The 20,220-nt window shown below is 36.1% G+C and overlaps 1 protein-coding gene across 1 annotated transcript in view; it reads right to left on the bottom strand.

The window, feature by feature from the left end:
- Nucleotides 1-11,540: 11,540 nt before the first annotated feature.
- LOC128596366 (formin-2-like) overlaps nucleotides 11,541-20,220 on the bottom strand; it is a 275,022-nt gene continuing 266,342 nt past the window's right edge. Inside the window, exons 14-15 of the mRNA XM_053606029.1 lie at nucleotides 11,903-11,995; nucleotides 11,541-11,629 (exon numbers count right to left, since the gene is read on the bottom strand). Of these exons, the coding sequence (XP_053462004.1) occupies nucleotides 11,541-11,629; nucleotides 11,903-11,995 (182 nt within the window). The remainder of the gene's footprint in view (nucleotides 11,630-11,902; nucleotides 11,996-20,220) is intronic.

The raw sequence follows: 20,220 nt of genomic DNA, 5'->3' as shown, positions 1-20,220 counted from the left end.
AGGAATTTACTTTGAACTCAGGATTTTATAATTAGCAAATCTATCTCTAAAAAACAAGCACAAAAGATATTTCCACACAAAGGGTAACTTGTAAAGGATGTGTGCGCTTCGGAAAGGGGGGAAATAATCTTAGCAGGCAGGCATGATATGAAAGAATGAAAATGGAGTTGCTTAATTTTAAACTGAAAAATGCATTTATAAAACTGTAATAATTCTGTATTTTAGAATTTTTAAAAAACATAAAATGAAGGGCAGTGCCTGTGGCTCAAGGAGTAGGGTGCTGGCCCCATATACCAGAGGTGGCAGGTTCAAAACCGACCCCAGCCAAAAAAAAAAAAAACACAAAAAAACATAAAATGAATCTAAAACACTGGGAAAAAATGGCATAGAAATAGTTAAGAATTTAGCAAATGTATAAGATAGAATAGCTTTGTGCAATGGTTATTTGATTTTCATATATCATCAATAAATAGCAAACGTAATTTACGAATACATTATAAGCAAAAAATAAGGTCTTTAGTAATGTATCTACAAAAAAGGTGAAGACCTCAATAAAATTTAAAACATTTTAGACAGACATTAAAGGAGATATAAGTAAATGCTATGTTATACATGCTATATACCATGTTCATAGATGGAAAGTCTTGACATCATGAAGGCATCAGTATTCCCCAGTCTGAACTACAGATGCTACGTAATTATGTCAAAATCTTAATAGATTTTTTTTAGTAGAAACTGACAACTTAATTCTAAAATTACATAGGAGAATAAATTATAAGGAAGCATAAGCCTCCTAAAGAAGCCTTTCCACATTTCAAGGATTATTAGAAGGCTATGGTAAGATGGTAATGGGCTTTGTTATAGGATAAATAATGAAAAGAGTCTAAGACAAGGAATGGTATAGAGAAAACACAAGAAAACCACACACACATATGTGGTAGGTGTGCGTGAGACGAGACGGTGCCGCACATTAGAGAAAAGACAGCTTATCCTTTACGTGGTACTAAACGACAAAAACCGCATCATCAGTATGACCAAAAATTAAATTAGACTCCTATTGCAGATCACAGATAAAAATAAATTTGAAATAAATTGAAATATTAAGTGCAGAAGCAGAACCATTTTTACTATTTTACTATTCAAAAGAAAAATTTAAAGACAACTCTAAAATGGGAGTAGCATTTGCAATAATTTATTTGAAGCATGTTTTAATATTCGAAATATATAATCCCTAATAACTCAATAAGTAAAAGGCAGATAAATCATTAGAAAAACAGCCAAATGACTCACAAAGGCATTTCATAGAAGTAACAGTAACTATAACTTTGAACCTACACAACTCCTTGTAAAAATCAGGAAAATACAAATTAAAACCTCAATGGAAATACCATTTTAAAGAGTAGATTGAGAAAAACAACAACAATAAAAACAAACAAACAAACAAACAAAGGATCAAGTGCTGGTAAGGATTTTTTTTTACTTTTTTATTTTTTTTTATATTTATTTATTTTTATTAAACCATAGCTGTGTACATTAGTATGATCGTGGGGCATCATACATTTGGTTCATAGATCGTTTGACACATTTTCATCACATTAGTTAACATAGCTTTTTTAGCATTTTCTTAGTTATTTTGCTAAGACCTTTACATTCCACATTTACTAGGATTCACATATACCCTTGTAAGATGCACCGCAGGTGTAATCCCATTAATCCCCCTCCTTCCCCCTCCCTCCCCCCTCCCTCCCTCCCCTCCCTTTCCCCTTTCTCCCTATTCTTAGGTTGTAACTGGGTTATAGCTTTCATGTGAAAGTCCTACATTAGTTTCATAATAAGGGTGAGTACATTGGGTACTTTTTCTTCCATTCTTGAGACACTTTACTAAGAAGAATATGTTCCAGCTCCATCCATGTAAACATGAAAGAGGTAAAGTCTCCATCTTTCTTTAAGGCTGCATAATATTCCATGGTGTACATATACCACAATTTATTAATCCATTCGTGGATCGATGGGCGCTTGGGCTTTTTCCATGACTTAGCAATTATGAATAGGGCTGCAATAAATATTCTGATACAAATATCTTTATTATGGTGTGATTTTTGGTCTTCTGGGTATATGCCCAGTAGGGGGATTACAGGATTGAATGGCAGATCTATTTTTAGATCTCTAAGTGTTCTCCATATCTCTTTCCAAAAGGAATGTATTAATTTGCATTCCCACCAGCAGTGCAAAAGTGTTCCCTTTTCTCCACATCCACGCCAACATCTCTGGTCTTAGGATTTTGTGATATTGGCTAGTCTCACTGGAGTTAGATGATATCTCAAAGTAGTTTTGATTTCCATTTCTCTGATGATTAAAGATGATGAGCATTTTTTCATATGTCTGAAGGCTGTGCACCTGTCTTCTTCAGAGAATTTTCTCTTCAAGTCCCTTGCCCAGCCTGCGATGGGATCCCTTGTTCTTTTCTTCCTAATGCGTTTGAGTTCTCTGTGGATTCTGGTTATTAAACCTTTGTCAGAGACATAACCTGCAAATATCTTCTCCTATTCTGAGGGCTGTTTGCTTGCTTTACTTACTGTGTTCTTGGCTGTGCAGAAGCTTTTTAGTTTGATCAAGTCCCAGTAGTGTATTTTTGAAGCAGCTTCAATTGCCCGGGGGGGTCCTTCTCATAAAAAACTCGCCCAACCCAATTTCTTCAAGGATTTTCCCTACACTCTCTTCTAGTATTTTTATAGTTTCATGTCTTAGGTTTAAATCTTTAATCCAGTGAGAGTCTATCTTGGTTAATGGTGAGAGGTGTGGGTCCAGTTTCAGTCTTCTACAGGTTGCCAGCCAGTTCACCCAGCACCATTTGTTAAATAGGGAATCTTTTCCCTACTGAATGTTTTTAATTGGCTTGTCAAAGATTAAATAACAGTAAGTAGCTGGATTCATCTCTTGGTTCTCTATTCTGTTCCAGACATCTACTTCTCTGTTTTTGTGCCAGTACCATGCTGTTTTGATCACTATCGATTTGTAGTATAGTCTGAGGTCTGGTAGCGTGATTCCTCCTGCTTTGTTTTTGAGTAATGTCTTGGCTATTCAAGGTTTTTTCTGAGTCCATATAAAACGAAGTATTATTTTTTCAAGATCTTTAAAGTATGACAGTGGAGCTTTAATGGGGATTGCGTTGAAATTATATATTGCTTTGGGTAGTATGGACATTTTAACAATGTTGATTCTTCCCAACCATGAGCATGGTATATTTTTCTATTTGTTAACATTTTAAGCTATCTCTTTTCTTAGAGTTTCATAGTTCTCTTTATATAGATCTTTCACGTCCTTTGTTAGATAAACTCCCAAGTATTTCATCTTCTTTGGCACTACTGTGAATGGGATAGAGTCCTTAATTGTTTTTTCAACTTGACTATTGTTGGTATATATAAAGGCTACCGATTTATGAATGTTGATTTTGTAATCTGAGACACTGCTGTATTCCTTGATCACTTCTAAGAGTTTTGTAGTAGAGTCCCTAGTATTTTCCAGATATACAATCATATCATCTGCGAAGAGCCAAAGTTTGATCTCTTCTGACCCTATGTGGATACCCTTGATCGCCTTTTCTTCCCTAATTGCGGTGGCTAAAACTTCCATTACAATGTGAAAGAGCAATGGAGACAATGGGAAGCCTTGTCTGGTTCCAGATCTAAGTGGAAATGATTCCAATTTAACTCCATTCAATATGATATTGGCTGTGGGTTTGCTGTAGATGGCCTCTATCAGTTTAAGAAATGTCCCTTCTATACCAATTTTCTTAAGTGTTCTGATCATGAATGGATGTTGGATGTTATCAAAAGCTTTTTCTGCATCGATTGAGAGAATCATATGGTCTTTGTTTTTTAATTTGTTTATGTGCTGTATTACATTTATAGATTTACGTATATTGAACCAGCCTTGAGACCCTGGGATAAAACCGACTTGGTCGTGTTGTATGATTTGTTTGATATGTTGCTGGATTCTGTTTGTTAGAATCTTGTTGAATATTTTTGCATCTATATTCATTAGTGATATTGGTCTATAATTTTCTTTTCTTGTTGGGTCTTTTCCTGGTTTGGGGATCAGGGTGATGTTTGCTTCATAGAATGTGTTGGGTAGTCTTCCTTCTTTTTCTACCTTTTGGAACAGGTTGAGTAGTATAGGATTTAATGCAATTGAAACTCTGGTGGTAGAAGTATTGATTGGAAATAACTACTTTGAAAAACACTTTGGCTTTACTTTAGAAAAGATGAAGATTCATATAATCTACAACCCAGAAGATCCTCTCCTAGGTCTGCACCACAAAAAGAGAATATGGATGTACACCAGGAGTTGTGAACATAGATGATCATATAAGCATTTTCCATAATAGAAAAGAAAAGGGAAAGAAGGGAGAATAGACAAATTGTGCTGTATTATGTTCCTACAGTCGAACAAAAATTAACAAAATAGAACTATGTGCGGAAGCACGGAAGAATCCCCAATCGACGTTCAGTGAAGGGAAAAGATAAGTCACAGAAGAGTATGTTTATACTTCTGGTTATACAAAGTTCATCAACATGCAAAATTCACCAATAAATTGCTTCAATATACATTTTTGATAAAACTACACAAACATAGGAATGATAAATACATAATTTAAGATAGTGGCCACCTCTGAAGGTGGGTCACAGGTATAAGACTGAGGAAATATAAACACAGGCGTCGATGATGTTAATGACTTTCTATTCCTTGAGCTGGGTGTACACGGCTGTTCAGTTTATTATCATTTGTATATATATCATTAGGTAATAATATAAAACATAATCTTATTTATGTTGCATAAATAACCATCTTACCAGCTAAGGCTGAACAAGGTGACACTTCGCCAACTTATTTCAGCTCTCACATGTTAAACAAGTGTTCCTTTTCCCATCTATTTTGTGTTACATTTTTCACATCTTTGTGGGTTTTTTTTTTTTATTTCATTGTTTGAAACTACTCCCAAGCATAGTACTTAAGTGTCATACGGCATTCTATGTGCAATATGGCTGTGATGAGACTTTAGGACAGAATACATGTGTTAAATAAACTTCATTCAGGCATGAGTGATGGTGATGCTGGCTGTGAACTCAGCAATAATAAATGAATAATGTATATTAAATAAGGTGTCTTTAAATATAAACACATGTAACACAAGGTTATGTTTTGAACGATTGACAAAAATGTGACCATAGCCTTGCAGGAACATAACCCTGAATTTCCTCATAAGAGGTGTGGTTTGATGCTCACTAATTCCATGTTCACAGCAACACTGTGTTATAAACATAGTTATGAAAATAACTACGGCCAGGCGGTGCCTGTGGCTCAGGGAGTAGAGTGCTGGCCCCATATAGTGGAGGCGGTGGGTTCAAAAACTGCAATAAATAAATAAATAAATAAAAATAACTATGGTCAATGATGAGAATCAACTGTATGAATAATAAAATGTTACAGTGATTTTTGTGTTATATATAAAGTGAACTTAAAACACAAGATTTTATGTTGTATTTGTATATATATATAGTGCACGTTTATCTCTACATATTACAGATAAAATATACATGAATATAAACTATTTCATAATAAAACTGAAGAAGTATGAAACAGAACACGTAGAGCATGTAAGCAGTAAAATGCATATAAATATAAATGGATATGTACATACGTGCTTACATAAGTCAATTATCTCTGGAAGGACAGAAATAAACCTAATATTGGTTAAGACAGTGGAAAGCAATAGTAAGAAGACTCACGTTGCATTACGTGCTTGATTTTACATTATATGCATGTATTCTCTAAATACTCCCATTATCCGTTCATTCATTGAGACATAAAGAACAAAGCCAAACTTCCTGTCTTAGATGATTCCATTCACAACATTAGAGAATGTAAGAGGTGCAGAGAACAGAAAGTTTAACTTGAACTGACACTTATTTCTTCACTCAATTATCTGTGAAATGAAGCCTTATCAGGAGTCCACTGTGTACGAGGTGCTGAAGATTCAGTTTGGAGCACGTCATGGAGATGTTAGTGGGAGCATCTGAGTAGAATTGCAAGAGGCAGTTATGAATGATTGCAGTGCAGGAAATCTAAGCCTCAGAGACAAGTAGCAATATAAACTATTCTTTTTTTTTTTTTTTCAGAAGAATCACCTCAAACTCATGTTTCTTGAATATTAAGAGTGACAGAAAAGGTACAGTGAAGTCTAAAATGGAAGCATCATTTATGAATGCATTAGGGGAAAGAGATTTGTCTACTTGGTACATGGTGCCAGCACGCATACTGCACTAATTTACACGTGTCTGCATTTTCCACTCCTGTTTTGGTGACTTTTAAGTTTAATTATCTTACACAGATTTCATCGGTATGTATGGTTTCTACCACCTGGCATCATACAACTGCCTCTATTGGCCCTTTACTATATTATAGCAATTTTTATTTTTATTTATTTATTTTTTGCAGTTGGCCGGGGCTGGGTTTGAACCGCCACCTCTGGCATATGGGGCCAGCGCCCTATCCCTTTGAGCCACAGGCGCTGCCTGCAATTTTTATTTATTTACTTATTTATTTTTTGAAGGGTTTGGCCGGGGCTGGGTTTGAACCCACCACCTCCAGCATATGGGGCCGGCGCCCTATTCCTTTGAGCCACAGGCACTGCCCGTATTATAGCAATTTTTACATTAAAATAAAATACAACTCCAGCCTCCTTTACAAGGTCTTAGTTCCGGGATGACTTTGCCATGTGTTGTACGCTTTTACGCAAGTAATGAGCCCTCTGGAGCCTTGGTTTCCTCATTGTAAGATGCTCAGACTGCCCTAGAAAGTTATAAAATCACGTAGGGTATAAATGGGCTTTGGCTCAGCCTTTAGCATAGCAGAAACAGCAGTATTAAGGCGTAATAATTGTTACTATTATCATATAGACGATGAGTAAACATTTGTTGAAAAAGTGGTTAGGCCTCTTTTTAATCTTAAATGCTCAACAAAAAGAGTACTTCAAAAATTCAAATTCAACTTTTTCCAAAAAAGTTCTTGTATTTTCTGAAAAAGCACGAAAAGCAACATCAAGCGCGGTCACTCTGACCACGGAGCCGTGTGGCCATGTGCATCCTTTCTAATAGAAGATACTTCTAGCTGACGCCTCAGTCTTTGTTACAGTTATCTGCTGCTTTGAGCATCTCTCTGTTCATAAGTAGAGTATTATCAGTACTAGAGAGTGTATATCTAAGAGTTGAGGTTTCAACACCCTTTTAATTTAGAAGCATGTGATTATAGATTTATGCGTTTTCATTTTGAGTCCATTTCCCTTGTTCAGCAACAATCTACTATGCTTAGTGTAAGTAAGAAATAGTTGGAGAAAGGGAGGATTGAAGGTAAGAAGAGCAAGGTTAATGAAAAAAAACTCAGCTATTTTTGATTCGTAAAATCACAGTAGGAACTTTATTCCATTTAATAGCATGAATAGAACCCTCACCCCTGCCACCATCACAAGCACCTTTTAAAATAAATTGCTATGCACCACCAAAATAGCTGCAGTTAAGTTTTAAAATACAGACTCACAAAATGTATCATTTGATTAAAAAGGCAGAGAAGGCCAACAAATGAGAACCAAGCTCTTATTTTTCTCCCAGTGACCCCACCACAAGCAGATACACATGTAAAGGCCATCCACTCCATCTAAGGTCCTGTATAGTTCAGCAATAACGTTTATTTTTATATACATTTTGTCCAAAATGCAACTTCAATTCCAAAACAAAGACAAGGAATGTACTGAGTTTTGAGAGGCAATATTAGGAAAGCATGGGGTACCTAGCAATCTCTTTTATCTCATCATTTTATCCCCCCCAATTTTCTGTTGGTTAAAAAGGCAGAAAATTTACCAAAAAACTGCAAATAAATGGTGACTAACCATTTAGAGCTTAAGAATTCCTCATCACAGATGCACAAAAACAAAACCATCACGTACTGACATAAAATGGAAATAAGCTAAGTGATAGTGACTCTGATTAAAGAGTTAAGCCAAACACTTATGCATTGGGGTTACTCCTGTCCCCCCAGTAACTTTTTAACACTCGCAGAGTTGTGCCATTCTATTCCCTCATTTCTCTTAAATGTTGAAAGCTTAGAAAATTAGTTTTTGTTCATGCCAATCCAAAAGACATGCTCCATCCAGGTTGCCAGTATCCTTTGATTCCATTGTCACATCCTAGAAGTTGTTCAGTCCTCATCCACTCAGCCCATTTGAATGAGTACTCTGATCACTTGCTCTTTTCTGAAGCTTTTCCCAAGTCTGCTTCCATCACAGCAGCCTCTGTTAATTTTATTCTTACCTATCTGACTACATATCTGGGGTGTGGATTCTCATCCTCTGTCCATCTTTCAGAATATTGTTCCTGGCTCTCTTTTTTCTTAGCTTCCTAGGGGACCATATTGGATTGATGCCCAATCTTCAATCTCAGACTTCCATGCCAAGTTCAACTCATACATCCACCTGTCCACTGGGCATCTCCACTTTTGTGTGATCATACTCACCACTGAAAAATTTTCCTGTATTTGTATTGTCTATCTCAAAGATTAGTACCCACAATCACCCAGTCACCCATACTTAAAGCCTGGACAAGTCTCTATCATGTCTATGCTTACTCGGTTCTACCTTATTTTTGTCCCTCTAATCTATCCTTTCTTCAGCACTATCACTACTTCCTTAGTACAGACCTGCTCATTTCTTCAACACTGTACTGTAAAATCTCATAGGTGGTCTCCTGCTGCCAAGTCTGACCCAACTCCACGGATCCCTTTCACATTGCTGTTAGCATAACTTCTCTTAAATCTTTGAACTTCTGTCCCTCCATGATTTCTGGAGGAAGCCTGAATTCCTCAGCCAGGAAGATACGATTTTTCTAGTCTGGTTCCCACAGCATCTCTGTTCAGCCTCACCACTCACTACTTTCTCCTCTTCAAATGCAACTACTAATTTGTTTGTGTCCATAACTTTGCATCTTATTTTGTCCTTCTGTTAGCTTGGATTTTCTCACCTCCAAATCATTTCTCTAGTAATCAAGTATCATAGTCACTAGAAAGACCCACCCTCTCCACAGGTATACATTTAGTCCCGTTCCTATAGTTTTATGTTCTAGAAAGTAGATATACCTGATGCTGTTGATGAAATTAAGGTTGTAAGAAAATTGTGCGACTGCAGTTGTTAGAGAAGGGGATGCAATCCCACTACTGTCTATCTACCCAACGGAAAATAAATCAATATATAAAAAAGATTCCTGCACTTATATGTTTATTGCAGCCCTGTTCACAATAGCAAATATATGGAATCAACCTACATGTCCATCAGCAGAAGACTGGATAAAGAAAATGTGACAAATATACACAACGGAATGTCATTTATTCTGCCAGAAAAAAAGAGCAAAATCACACTTCTTACAGAAATATGGATAGAACTGGAGGCCATTATCTCAAATGAAACATCTCAAGTGCAGAAGGTCAAATACTGTGTTTTTACTTTTAAGTAGGAGATAAATGAAGGGTGCACGTGGAAGCAGAGTGTACAACAATGCACAGTGGAGAAGGGGAAGGGTGGCTGGAGGGGTGTGATGGGAAGTTGCTTGGTGGGTACAATGTGCTTTGCTCTGCTGATGGATGTAACTGAAGGCCCTGACTCCACCACAGGGTACCATGTCAATGTAGCAAAATGGCATTTGTACCGCATGAACACACACAAATATAAATTAAAAAGGAGAAACATTTATAAAAAATTTTAATGAGCAAAATAATCATAGAACACTTGAACAGGACCAGAGAAGAAATAAAAAGGCACTTGAAAACAGTGGAAGAAAAACCACAAAGACAGACTGATCTCATTTAACTTAATGGCGAAAGGTGAAGCAGTCTATATTTATAAGAATATAGCGTAAAGGTTAGTATCCTTACAACAATGATGTTTTAGTTTAACACATAAGAGTATTAAAATTGATAATATCTCAATTTCATAAGGAGTTTAAAAGATCTTTCTGGAAGATCATTAAAATCTGAATAGATACTCATCCATTTAGCTGACTGGGCAATGCTCTCTTCCCTACATGTGAACTACTAAACAAATTCTAAAGACTTCTACACATCCTTTGAATCATCATAAATAATTAACAAAGATATCATATGTTGGTGGCCATGTGTAGTTTGAGCACATGACTTTTTAAAAATTCCAATGGGTTGTAAAATATAATTTCACGACTTGTCAAAAAAATGAAGGTTTAATCATGTAAGAACAATCTCAATGTCTGGCCTACTACATGTAGACTCAGAATATTATGTAATAAATCACACAGAATGTAGTCCACAATATAAGTGATACATGTTTAAATTTTGAATGTGAAACTAGCAAACAGTTTGATTTAGAACCCCTTTCTTCCCATAAGCCCCCCAATGAGTATACCATGCTTTTATCTAGATGACCTATTACTTTATAAAGTTAAAGATATATTTTTGATCCAAAACCCAAGTGGATGGAAGAAGCAGAACAATTTTATCCACTAGGAGGACTAATGATTTTGGCCAAAGGACTTTTTGGAATCACTAAGCAGATTTTCCACTCTTAGTCACGAGGAGCTTAAAATTTGAAAATGACAATCATTTTGATTTATGAATCCGACCAGAGTTCTATTTCAATGTTCATGATTCTCTTAAATGATTAAATGGTATTTTCCCATCTAGAAAAAAAAAAACAACTGTACTTAATATTTAATCAAAGTATGGTATGGCTCCTTCATTGTAAATTATTCTTAATGACACTTGAACAATCTATAAAAACCTAACAAACAGAGGATGGAGCCAATCTTCAGAGGGTTCTGTGCCTCTGTGTCATACCATGCCAGCCTCCAGGAGAATTCCTGAAGCTGAAAGAGCTGTCTCAGAGTGCAGCATGGTACAAATCTGATCTTCTGTGTAACATTCCAAGACCGAAGTATTTTGAGTACTAAACCATTTGATACAATTTTAAGTTTCAGTGACCTCAAATAGCAAGACTTTTAATATATTTTTCCTCTTTAAAAAAATTTGTTTTAGTATCTTCTAAAATTTTCCATCTCTGCTTATTTCATGGGGTTGTAGGAACAATCAATAAGATATTTATAAAGTTTTTAAGTGATCTGAAAGAAAGGGGCTAAATATCCATTGGTAATAAGGTGTCCTATAAAAATAGTACATAATGTTCTTCTAAAGATCTGAAAAAGCATTATATACTTTTTTCTTTGGGCATAATGTTTTGACAAACCAAATAAATGGGAGATTGAACTAAGGTCATAGCATAGTTAAAACTTAAAAGAATATCTAATTTTCTATCATAAAAAGCATACAATTTTTCAGATGTCTTTATAAATATGAACAATTTTAACTAATACTTATTATGTTTACTGTCAGGCAAGAAAAAATCAATAATAATGGGCATTATCTACAAAATAGCATGTTTGGATAAGGCCTAGCCTCTCACAACTGTGTTACTCATGATTAAACTTAATCTGTTCTTCTACAACATCGACATAATCCCCTCTAGCTAATGTGTATGTTTTCATTTCTTTTAATAATGCTTTTATCAAAGAAAATGGAGTTATTGTCCTATACCTGCACTTACCTAGCTGCATGACTTTGGTGAATTCATTTACCTTTGTTACTATTACCCTTCTCCCCTATCTTTTTCATATCCTCTTCCCCATTTATCAACCTTTCTGTTTTCTGCCACTGTTAAGGGAACTCCTCAATAAAGCTTCTTAAATTACAAAAATAAATAAATAAATAAAAACGTCTTCTACCTTTTTGCTGAAAAGGGGAATAGGATAGAACACATCTCTTTGGGATTTACCTTGAATAATAAATTGCTCCATGTTTTCTTTGAAAGGCTGCATGTGCTCTTTTGAGGAGACCTGGTACACTTTCTCCGCTTCAACCTCACAGGCTGAAATTAGAAAGAGACATTGTTTTGAGTGTGCTGCTGTTAATGGTAGAACCACTCCAATTGGCATATGTTCTAAACATAGTTTGGAAACATCCAAATACTGACATGAGATGCCTGTGATCAGGGCTTTCTATTAGATGACTATAAAAAGAAATTCTGCAGAATCTATCGTTTGATTACATCCAAACCAATCACTTAAGCAAGTTAAACTCTAACCCTTGGAATTTTCTTGTATAAAACAGGCAAGATACTAAGGTATATTCCACAGTGTACTCAAAGGATTAATCCATTAATATTGTATATAAAATCAGCACATTCTACCCCATAAGTGCATTAATGTACACATTTAATAAATTTAATAAAAAAATTTAATAAAAAATTTTAATAAAAAAATAAAAACAAAGTGTTAGAATAGCACCTGGCACTTAGTGAAACAATATGAAACTATTTTCCTTCATTGCCCTTATCAACTAACTTCTAAAGTAAATTTATTTCTAATGGAAGTAAAAATTCATAAAACACAACAAGAACAACATTGGTGGTAATGTTAATATAGCAACCGATAATTATGGCACATCTATTAAATGCCAGATGCATTTTATCCATTATTTAACTAAATCCTTAGAATAAGCTAGAAAAGTAGTAGACATTATTACCCCTATTTGCAGATGAGGAAGTTAAGGCTCAAATAACACACTAATTTGCTCAAGGGTCATAGATAATAGGCAGTAAATCAATAACTGAAATCCTGACCTAACACTAAAGTTTATACTCTCCCTGCTACAGAGTATACTTGAGTGAATTAAGTAGTATCTCTAAGGTTACTTCTGAAGAAATGCCTGCTAGTACGGTCACAGCAGTAAATGTAAGTCAGAAAGGCAGTAATCTGAAATTGAAAAGTGGATGTGTAGACACCCTATAAGTTGACCACCCAAGAGACTAAAACAACCTAGTCAACCTACGGAAGTGGTCAACATAAGAAAGTAAGCCTACTATACTGATTTGTACATGTGGCACATATCTGGCCTATGAAAGTCAGGTCAACTTAAGGAGGTGGTCAATGTAGGGAGGTGGTCATCTATGGAGGTTCTTCTGTATTTGAAAGACAAAACTTTGGACAGAGACACTTGTGACACAAGAAAACACATGCTCACTACAGTTCTAAAGGTATGCCTGCCAATTTCCCAAGGAGACTCTGTAATTGCACTTCTAATGTAATTTCTCTTACAAAGCTGTATTTCCCTCATCTCTCCCACTTTAGGTCATTAGCTTATCTAATCAGGGGATGCAGGAAGGCTGTACTGTTAGCAAACACTTTCCCCAACAAACATAAATGACACTTGGACATGCTAAAATCTAAGAAGAGTGTAGGCACATGTAGGTTCTCTTCGCCAACTGGCCCCTCAATGCCTCTGCTTAGGTTACCCCTTATCGGCTGGAAGCTGCTGACTGTCCAATTCATATCCCTATCCCAGGTATCTCAAAGCTGTAGACTCCCATGTTAAATGTCCACCAATATCAAATGGTCAGTATTTCCAGTACACAACTCATCCCAGCCTGCTCTAAACATGCTACCTACACTAGTGGTACTACCACCCAGCCTAAATAACTCAGGCCAAGACAGGAGAGTTATCCCACTGAAGTTTGTGGACACAGAGCTAAAACTATTATTGCTGAGTAATTCATTTTGTGTCGGGGACTGTAAGTGCTTTACATGTGTTGCCTCATTCAATCCTCATAAAACAGACTCTTTGGAGTAGATTATGAGTTGTTCACTTGACATCTGGAAAAAAATAAAGTACAAAGAGACTGCCCATATTTGCACAGTGCATAAATTGAAGAGGTGGGATTCGATAACAACTCCCGCACTGTATCAGGGTTATTTGTGGGTCTCTTCTGCCCCACTAGACTGAGCTACAAAAGAGGAAGTTCCTCTTATTTCCATTTGTAGGTATAGAGCCTGACAGGGGCAACCAACTACTGTTGGATGGATTACCGCCTGGATGAAAAGCTACCAAAGTGAAAATAGCATTCTAGATTATGGAATCCGGCAGACAGGATTTAAATTCTAGTTCATCCATAGAATGAATGCACCTTGTGAGATGGGGTTAATTGTCTAACCCCTCTGGACCCTGTTCACATCATAAGGCACTGGGTCAGTGAGTGTAATAAAATAGTTAACATTAGAGTGATGATTAGCCAAAATCAATTTACAATGCCTAAACATGTAAAAAATTAAAAAATATATTAAAAATATAAAAATAAAAAGTTGGGAATATATGTGCGTGTGTCTGTGTGTATCAAAAATAGCTATGACTGCTACTGTTTTTATAAGACCAACCTAGAGAAGTCTAAGGTGAAATATCAGTAGTTGTTGTCAGTGAGCTGAAATGTGGTGTCACAGAGGAGCAGGTGTTGACATCCTCTGGGCTGATCCCAAGGAAGGAAGAAGCTAACTGAGCAGGAGTGAGTGAGAAATTCAGGTTCTGTGCATAGGGGATGGCGAATGTGTAGGGGACTCCTGCAGTGAGAGAACCCTCTTCGTGAGGTGCTGAGTACTTCATCACTGGAACTCACGGGCGCCTCATTAGAAATGTGGATGGGATTAATCAGATGACAAGACACCTACAGTCAATTTCCTATGTGCTGTAACCCTTACGGCAGCCCTGTGTAGCCAGAAATTCTTCCTTTATTTTTAATTTTTTTTTGTCTCCAGATGCATATTAAGGATATACTTAATCCTGTCAAATTTCTAGAGTTTTCTAAAAATGTATAAGTTAGGATCCTGACCGTAAGGTGTGCAAGTTGTATCGCTTACAGTAAATGAGGTCGGTATTTATCCACCCTTCTTGTTTATTTCAGTGAATTGTTACTGGCAAAGTCAGGTGAAGAACAGTTCCAAAGGCCTCTGAGCAGTTTCTAATGGCCAAGGAATACATTTACACATGACACAGATATTGATCAACTACCTCTTAATTCAAGGGACTGCTTTAGGAACTCTGCCTATGGCCATAAAAGTGACAAAAACCTCTGTCTCCAGCAAGCTTGTCTTCTATTGGAATATATAGCCTTTATAATGATTTTTCACTCCCAAAGAGAGAAGTAAAACACTAAAACCCTGATGTCTAATTGCTCAGGCCAACATGGAAGCACATGAAATCCAATCTTTTGCCTGGTCTGATTTTCAAAGTTTCTAAGTCAGAGGCAAGTGAGATTAACATTTTGACTGTTAGTCACAATTCTTTCATTTTCTATTTATGAAATTAGAAAATGGAAGTATAACTCAACCTTTGCTTCATGATGCTACGAACAGTGTCTTTAAGTCTAGGGTGCTGGCTTGGCGCCTGCAGCACAGTGGTTATGGTGCCGGCCACATACACCCAGGCCAGAGGGTTTGAACCAGCCCAGGCCAGCTAAACAACAATGACAACTACAACAAAAAATAGCCAAGCATTGTGGTAGGTGCCTGTAGTCCTAGCTACATGGGAGGCTGAGGCAAGAGAATCACTTAAGTCCAAGAGTTTGAGGTTGCTGTGAGCTATGATGCTACAGCACTCTACTGAGTGTGACATAGTGAGACTCTGCCTCAAAAGAAAAAAAAAGTGTCTAGGGTGCTGTATGAACACCCTAACACCCTAATACGAGGTACCTGCTGAATCATCTAATGGGCCTGCTGCCTTATGGGAAGACTTCAAAAGCTAGGAAAGCAGTGTGAGACCTCAGACCTTCTTAATGGTATTAAAATTTCTTTTGTCTTCATTTTTATTCAATAACTTTTAAACAATAGAACGTTCAGTAAATAATAAAATACATGTTATAATAATTTTTCATCAGTTTTTAAAAATATTTTGTATTTTAGATTAATTTTCAATTTTATAAGTGTCTTTGGCCCATCCATATGAATTGTAGTGTAGTCTTAACATAAATGCATACAAAACTACTACCCAGATCAAGTAGAATGATTTTGATGTATTTCTTCTCTTTCTATTGTCTATAAGATTTAGCATGATCTTTTTTTTGAAATTATCTTTTACTTTTATTTATAAATATTAGTTGTCTATTCTTTGATAGTTAAAAAAATAAGAAATTAACTGATGACACCATACTGAATCTCAGAGTAAAAACATTCTATAATAGACATACTCTTATTTGACAATGTGAATGTTACTTTCTTTGCATTATTATTATTATTGCTTAATATTTTGATATAGCAATTGTCTGATTCCTTTTCTGAATGTATTTATATTCATCTGTTCTTTACAAGATTTTTGTTTCTAATCCTTATCTTATTTTTATTTATTATTTTATTATTAAATCATAGCTGTGTACATTAATGCAATCATGGGGCACCATACACTGGTTTTATAGACCGTTTGACACATTTTCATCACACTGGTTAACACGGCCTTCCTGGCATTTTCTTAGTTATTGTGTTAAGACATTTACATTCTACATTTACTAAGTTTCACATATACCCTTGTAAGATGCACCACAGGTATAATCCCACCAATCACCCACCCTCACCACACCTCCCCCCTCCCTTTCCCCCTTCCCCCTATTCTTAGGTTATAACTGGGTTATAGCTTTCATGTGAAAGCCATAAATTAGTTTCACAGTAGGGCTGAGTATATTGGATACTTTTTCTTCCATTCTTGAGATACCTTACTACGAAGAATATGTTCCAGCTCCATCCATGTAAACACGAAAGAGGTAAAGTCTCCATCTTTCTTTAAGGCTACATAATATTCCATGATGTACATGTACCACAATTTACCAGTCCATTCGTGGATCGATAGGCACTTGTGCTTTTTCCATGACTTAGCAATTACGAATTGGGCTGCAATAAACATTCTGGTACAAATATCTTTGTTATGATGTAATTTTTGGTCTCCTGGATAGATGCCTAGTAGAGGAATTATAGGATTGAATGGCAGATCTATTTTTACGTCTCTAAGTGTTCTCCAAACATCTTTCCAAAATGAATGTATTAATTTGCATTCCCACCAGAGATGTAGGAGTGTTCCCTTTTCTCCACATCCATGCTAACACCTCTGGTCTTGGGATTTTGTGATATGGGCTAATCTTACTGGAGTTAGATGACATCTCAAAGTAGTTTTGATATGCATTTCTCTGATGATTAAAGATGATGAGAATTTTTTCAATTGTCTGTAGGCCATGCACCTGTCTTCTTCAGAGAAATTTCTCTTCAAGTCCCTTGTCCAGCCTGCAATGGGATCACTTGTTCTTTTCTTGCTTATATGTTTGAGTTCTCTGTGGATTCTGGTTATTAAACCTTTGTCAGAGACATAACCTGCAAATATCTTCTCCCATTCTGATGGCTGTCTGCGTGCTTAACTTACTGTGTTCTTGGCTGTGCAGAAGCTTTTTAGTTTGATCAGGTCCCAGTAGCTGCTTCAATTTCCTGGGGGGGTCCTCCTCATAAAATACTTGCCAAGACCGATTTCTTCAAGGGTTTTCCCCGCACTCTCTTCTAGTATTTTTATAGTTTCATGTCTTAAGTTTAAATCTTTAATCCAGTGAGAGTCTATCCTAGTTAATGGTGAAAGGTCTGGGTCCAGTTTCAGTCTTCTGCAGGTTGCCAGCCAGTTCACCCAGCACCATTTGTTAAATAGGGAATCTTTTTCCCACTGAATGTTTTTCATTGGCTTGTCAAAGATCAAATAATGGTAAGTAGCTGGATTCATCTCTTGGTTCTCTATTCTGTCCCAGAAATCTACTACTCTGTTTTTGTGCCAGTACCATGCTGTTTTGATCACTATCGATTTGTAGTATAGTCTGAGGTCTGGTAGCGTGATTCCTCCTGCTTTGTTTTTATTTCTGAGTAATGTCTTGGCTATTCGAGGATTTTTCTGACTCCATATGAAATGAAATATTATTTTTTCAAGATCTTTAAAGTATGACAGTGGAGCTTTAATAGGGATTGCTTTAAAATTGTATATTGCTTTGGGTAGTATGGACATTTTAACAATGTTGATTCTTCTCAGCCATGAGCATGGTATGTTTTTCCATTTGTTAACATTTTCAGCTATTTCTTTTCTTAGAGTTTGATCTTTCACATCCTCTGTTAGATAAACTCCCAAATATTTCATCTTCTTTGGCACTACTGTGAATGGAAGAGAGTCCTTAACTGTTTTTTCAGCTTGACTATTCTTGGTATATATAAAAGCTACCAATTTATGACTGTTGATTTTGTAACCTGAGATGCTGCTGTATTCCTTGATCACTTCTAAGAGTTTTGTAGTAGAATCCCTGGTCCTGGTGTTTTCCAGATATATAATCATATCATCTGCGAAGAGCGAAAGTTTGATCTCTTCTGACCCTATATCGATACCCTTGATCGCCTTTTCTTCCCTAATTGCGGTGGCTAAAACTTCCATTACAATGTTAAAGAGCAGTGGAGACAATGGGCAGCCTTGTCTGGTTCCTGATTTGAGTGGAAATGATTTAAATTTAATTTCATTCAATACGATACTGGCTGTGGGTTTGCTATAGGTGGCCTCTATCAGTTTAAGAAATGTCCCTTCTATGCCAATTTTCTTAAGTGTTCTGATCATGAAGGGATGCTGGATATTATCAAAAGCTTTTTTTGCATCAATTGAGAGAACCATATGGTCTTTGTTTTTTAATTTGTTTATGTGCTGAATTATACTGATAGATTTATGTATATTGAACCAGCCTTGAGACTCTGGGATAAAACCGACTTGGTCATGATGTATAATTTGTTTGATGTGTTGCTGGATTCTGTTATGATCTTGTTGAATATTTTTGCATCTATATTCATTAGTGATATTGGTCTATAATTTTCTTTTCTTGTTGGGTCTTTTCCTGGTTTGGGGATCAGGGTGATGTTTGCTTCATAGAACGTGTTGGGTAGTCTTCCTTCTCTTTCTACCTTTTGGAACAGGTTGAGTAATACAGGTACTAATTCCTCTTTAAAGGTTTGGTAGAATTCTGATGTGAAGCCATCTGGTCCCAGGCTTTTCTTTTTAGGGAGGTTTTGTATGGTTGATGCTATTTCCGAACTGGATATGGGCTGTTCAACATTTCCACTTGATTCTGGCTAAGTCTTGGAAGGTGACGTGCTTCCAAGTATTGGTCAATTTCCTTCAGATTTTCATATTTCTGAGAATAAAATTTCTTGTAATATTCATTAAGGATTTTTTAAATTTCTGAGGAGTCTGTTGTTATTTTGTCTTTGTTGTTTCTGATCGATGAGATTAGAGATTTTACTCTTTTTTTTTCCTGGCTAGGTTAGCCAAAGGTTTACCTATTTTATTAACCTTTTCAAAAAACCAACTTTTTGATTTATTGATCTGTTGTATAATTCTTTTGTTTTCAATTTCACTTAATTCTGCTCTAATTTTGGTTATTTCTTTTCTTCTTCTGGGTTTTGGGTTGGAATGTTCTTCCTTTTCCAGTTGCTTGAGATGTCCCATTAAGTTGTTAACTTCCTCTCTTTCCGTTCTCTAGAGGAAGGCTTGCAGTGCTATATATTTCCCTCTTAGTACTGCCTTTGCGGTATCCCAGAGGTTCTGATAATTCATGTCTTCATTGTCATTTTGTTCCAAAAATTTGGCAATTTCCTTCTTAATCTCATCTCTGACCGAGCTATCATTCAGCATAAGGTTATTTAACTTCCATGTTTTTGTATGAGTATGCAGATTCCTGTTGTTATTGAGTTCAACTTTTATTCCATGGTGGTCAGAGAAGATGCAAGGAATAATTTCTATTTCTTTAAATTTCCTGAGGTTAGACTTGTGACCTAAGATGTGATCGATTTTGGAGTATGTTCCGAGGGCTGATGAGAAGTATGTGTATTCAGTTTTGTTGGAATGAAATGTTCTGTAGATGTCTGCTAAATCCAAATGTTGGATGGTTAGGTTTAAATCTAAAATTTCTTTGCTCAGCTTCTTATTGGGGGATCGATCCAACACTGCCAATGGAGTGTTAAAATCTCTGATTATTATGGAGCTGGAGGAAATCAAGTTGCTCATGTCTATTAGAGTTTCTCTTATAAATTGAGGTGCATTCTGGTTGGGTGCATAGATATTAATAATTTAAATCTCATATTGAATATTACCCTTAACAAATATGAAGTGACCATTCTTGTCCTTCCTTACTTTTGTTGGTTTAAAGCCTATTGTATCTGCAAATAGAATTGCAACACCTGCTTTTTTCTGATTACCATTTGCTTGAAATACGGA

Source organism: Nycticebus coucang, chromosome 10, assembly GCF_027406575.1.
Source record: "Nycticebus coucang isolate mNycCou1 chromosome 10, mNycCou1.pri, whole genome shotgun sequence".
NCBI classification, from domain to species: domain Eukaryota; kingdom Metazoa; phylum Chordata; class Mammalia; order Primates; family Lorisidae; genus Nycticebus; species Nycticebus coucang.
This window is presented reverse-complemented; position numbering and strand designations above follow the sequence as displayed.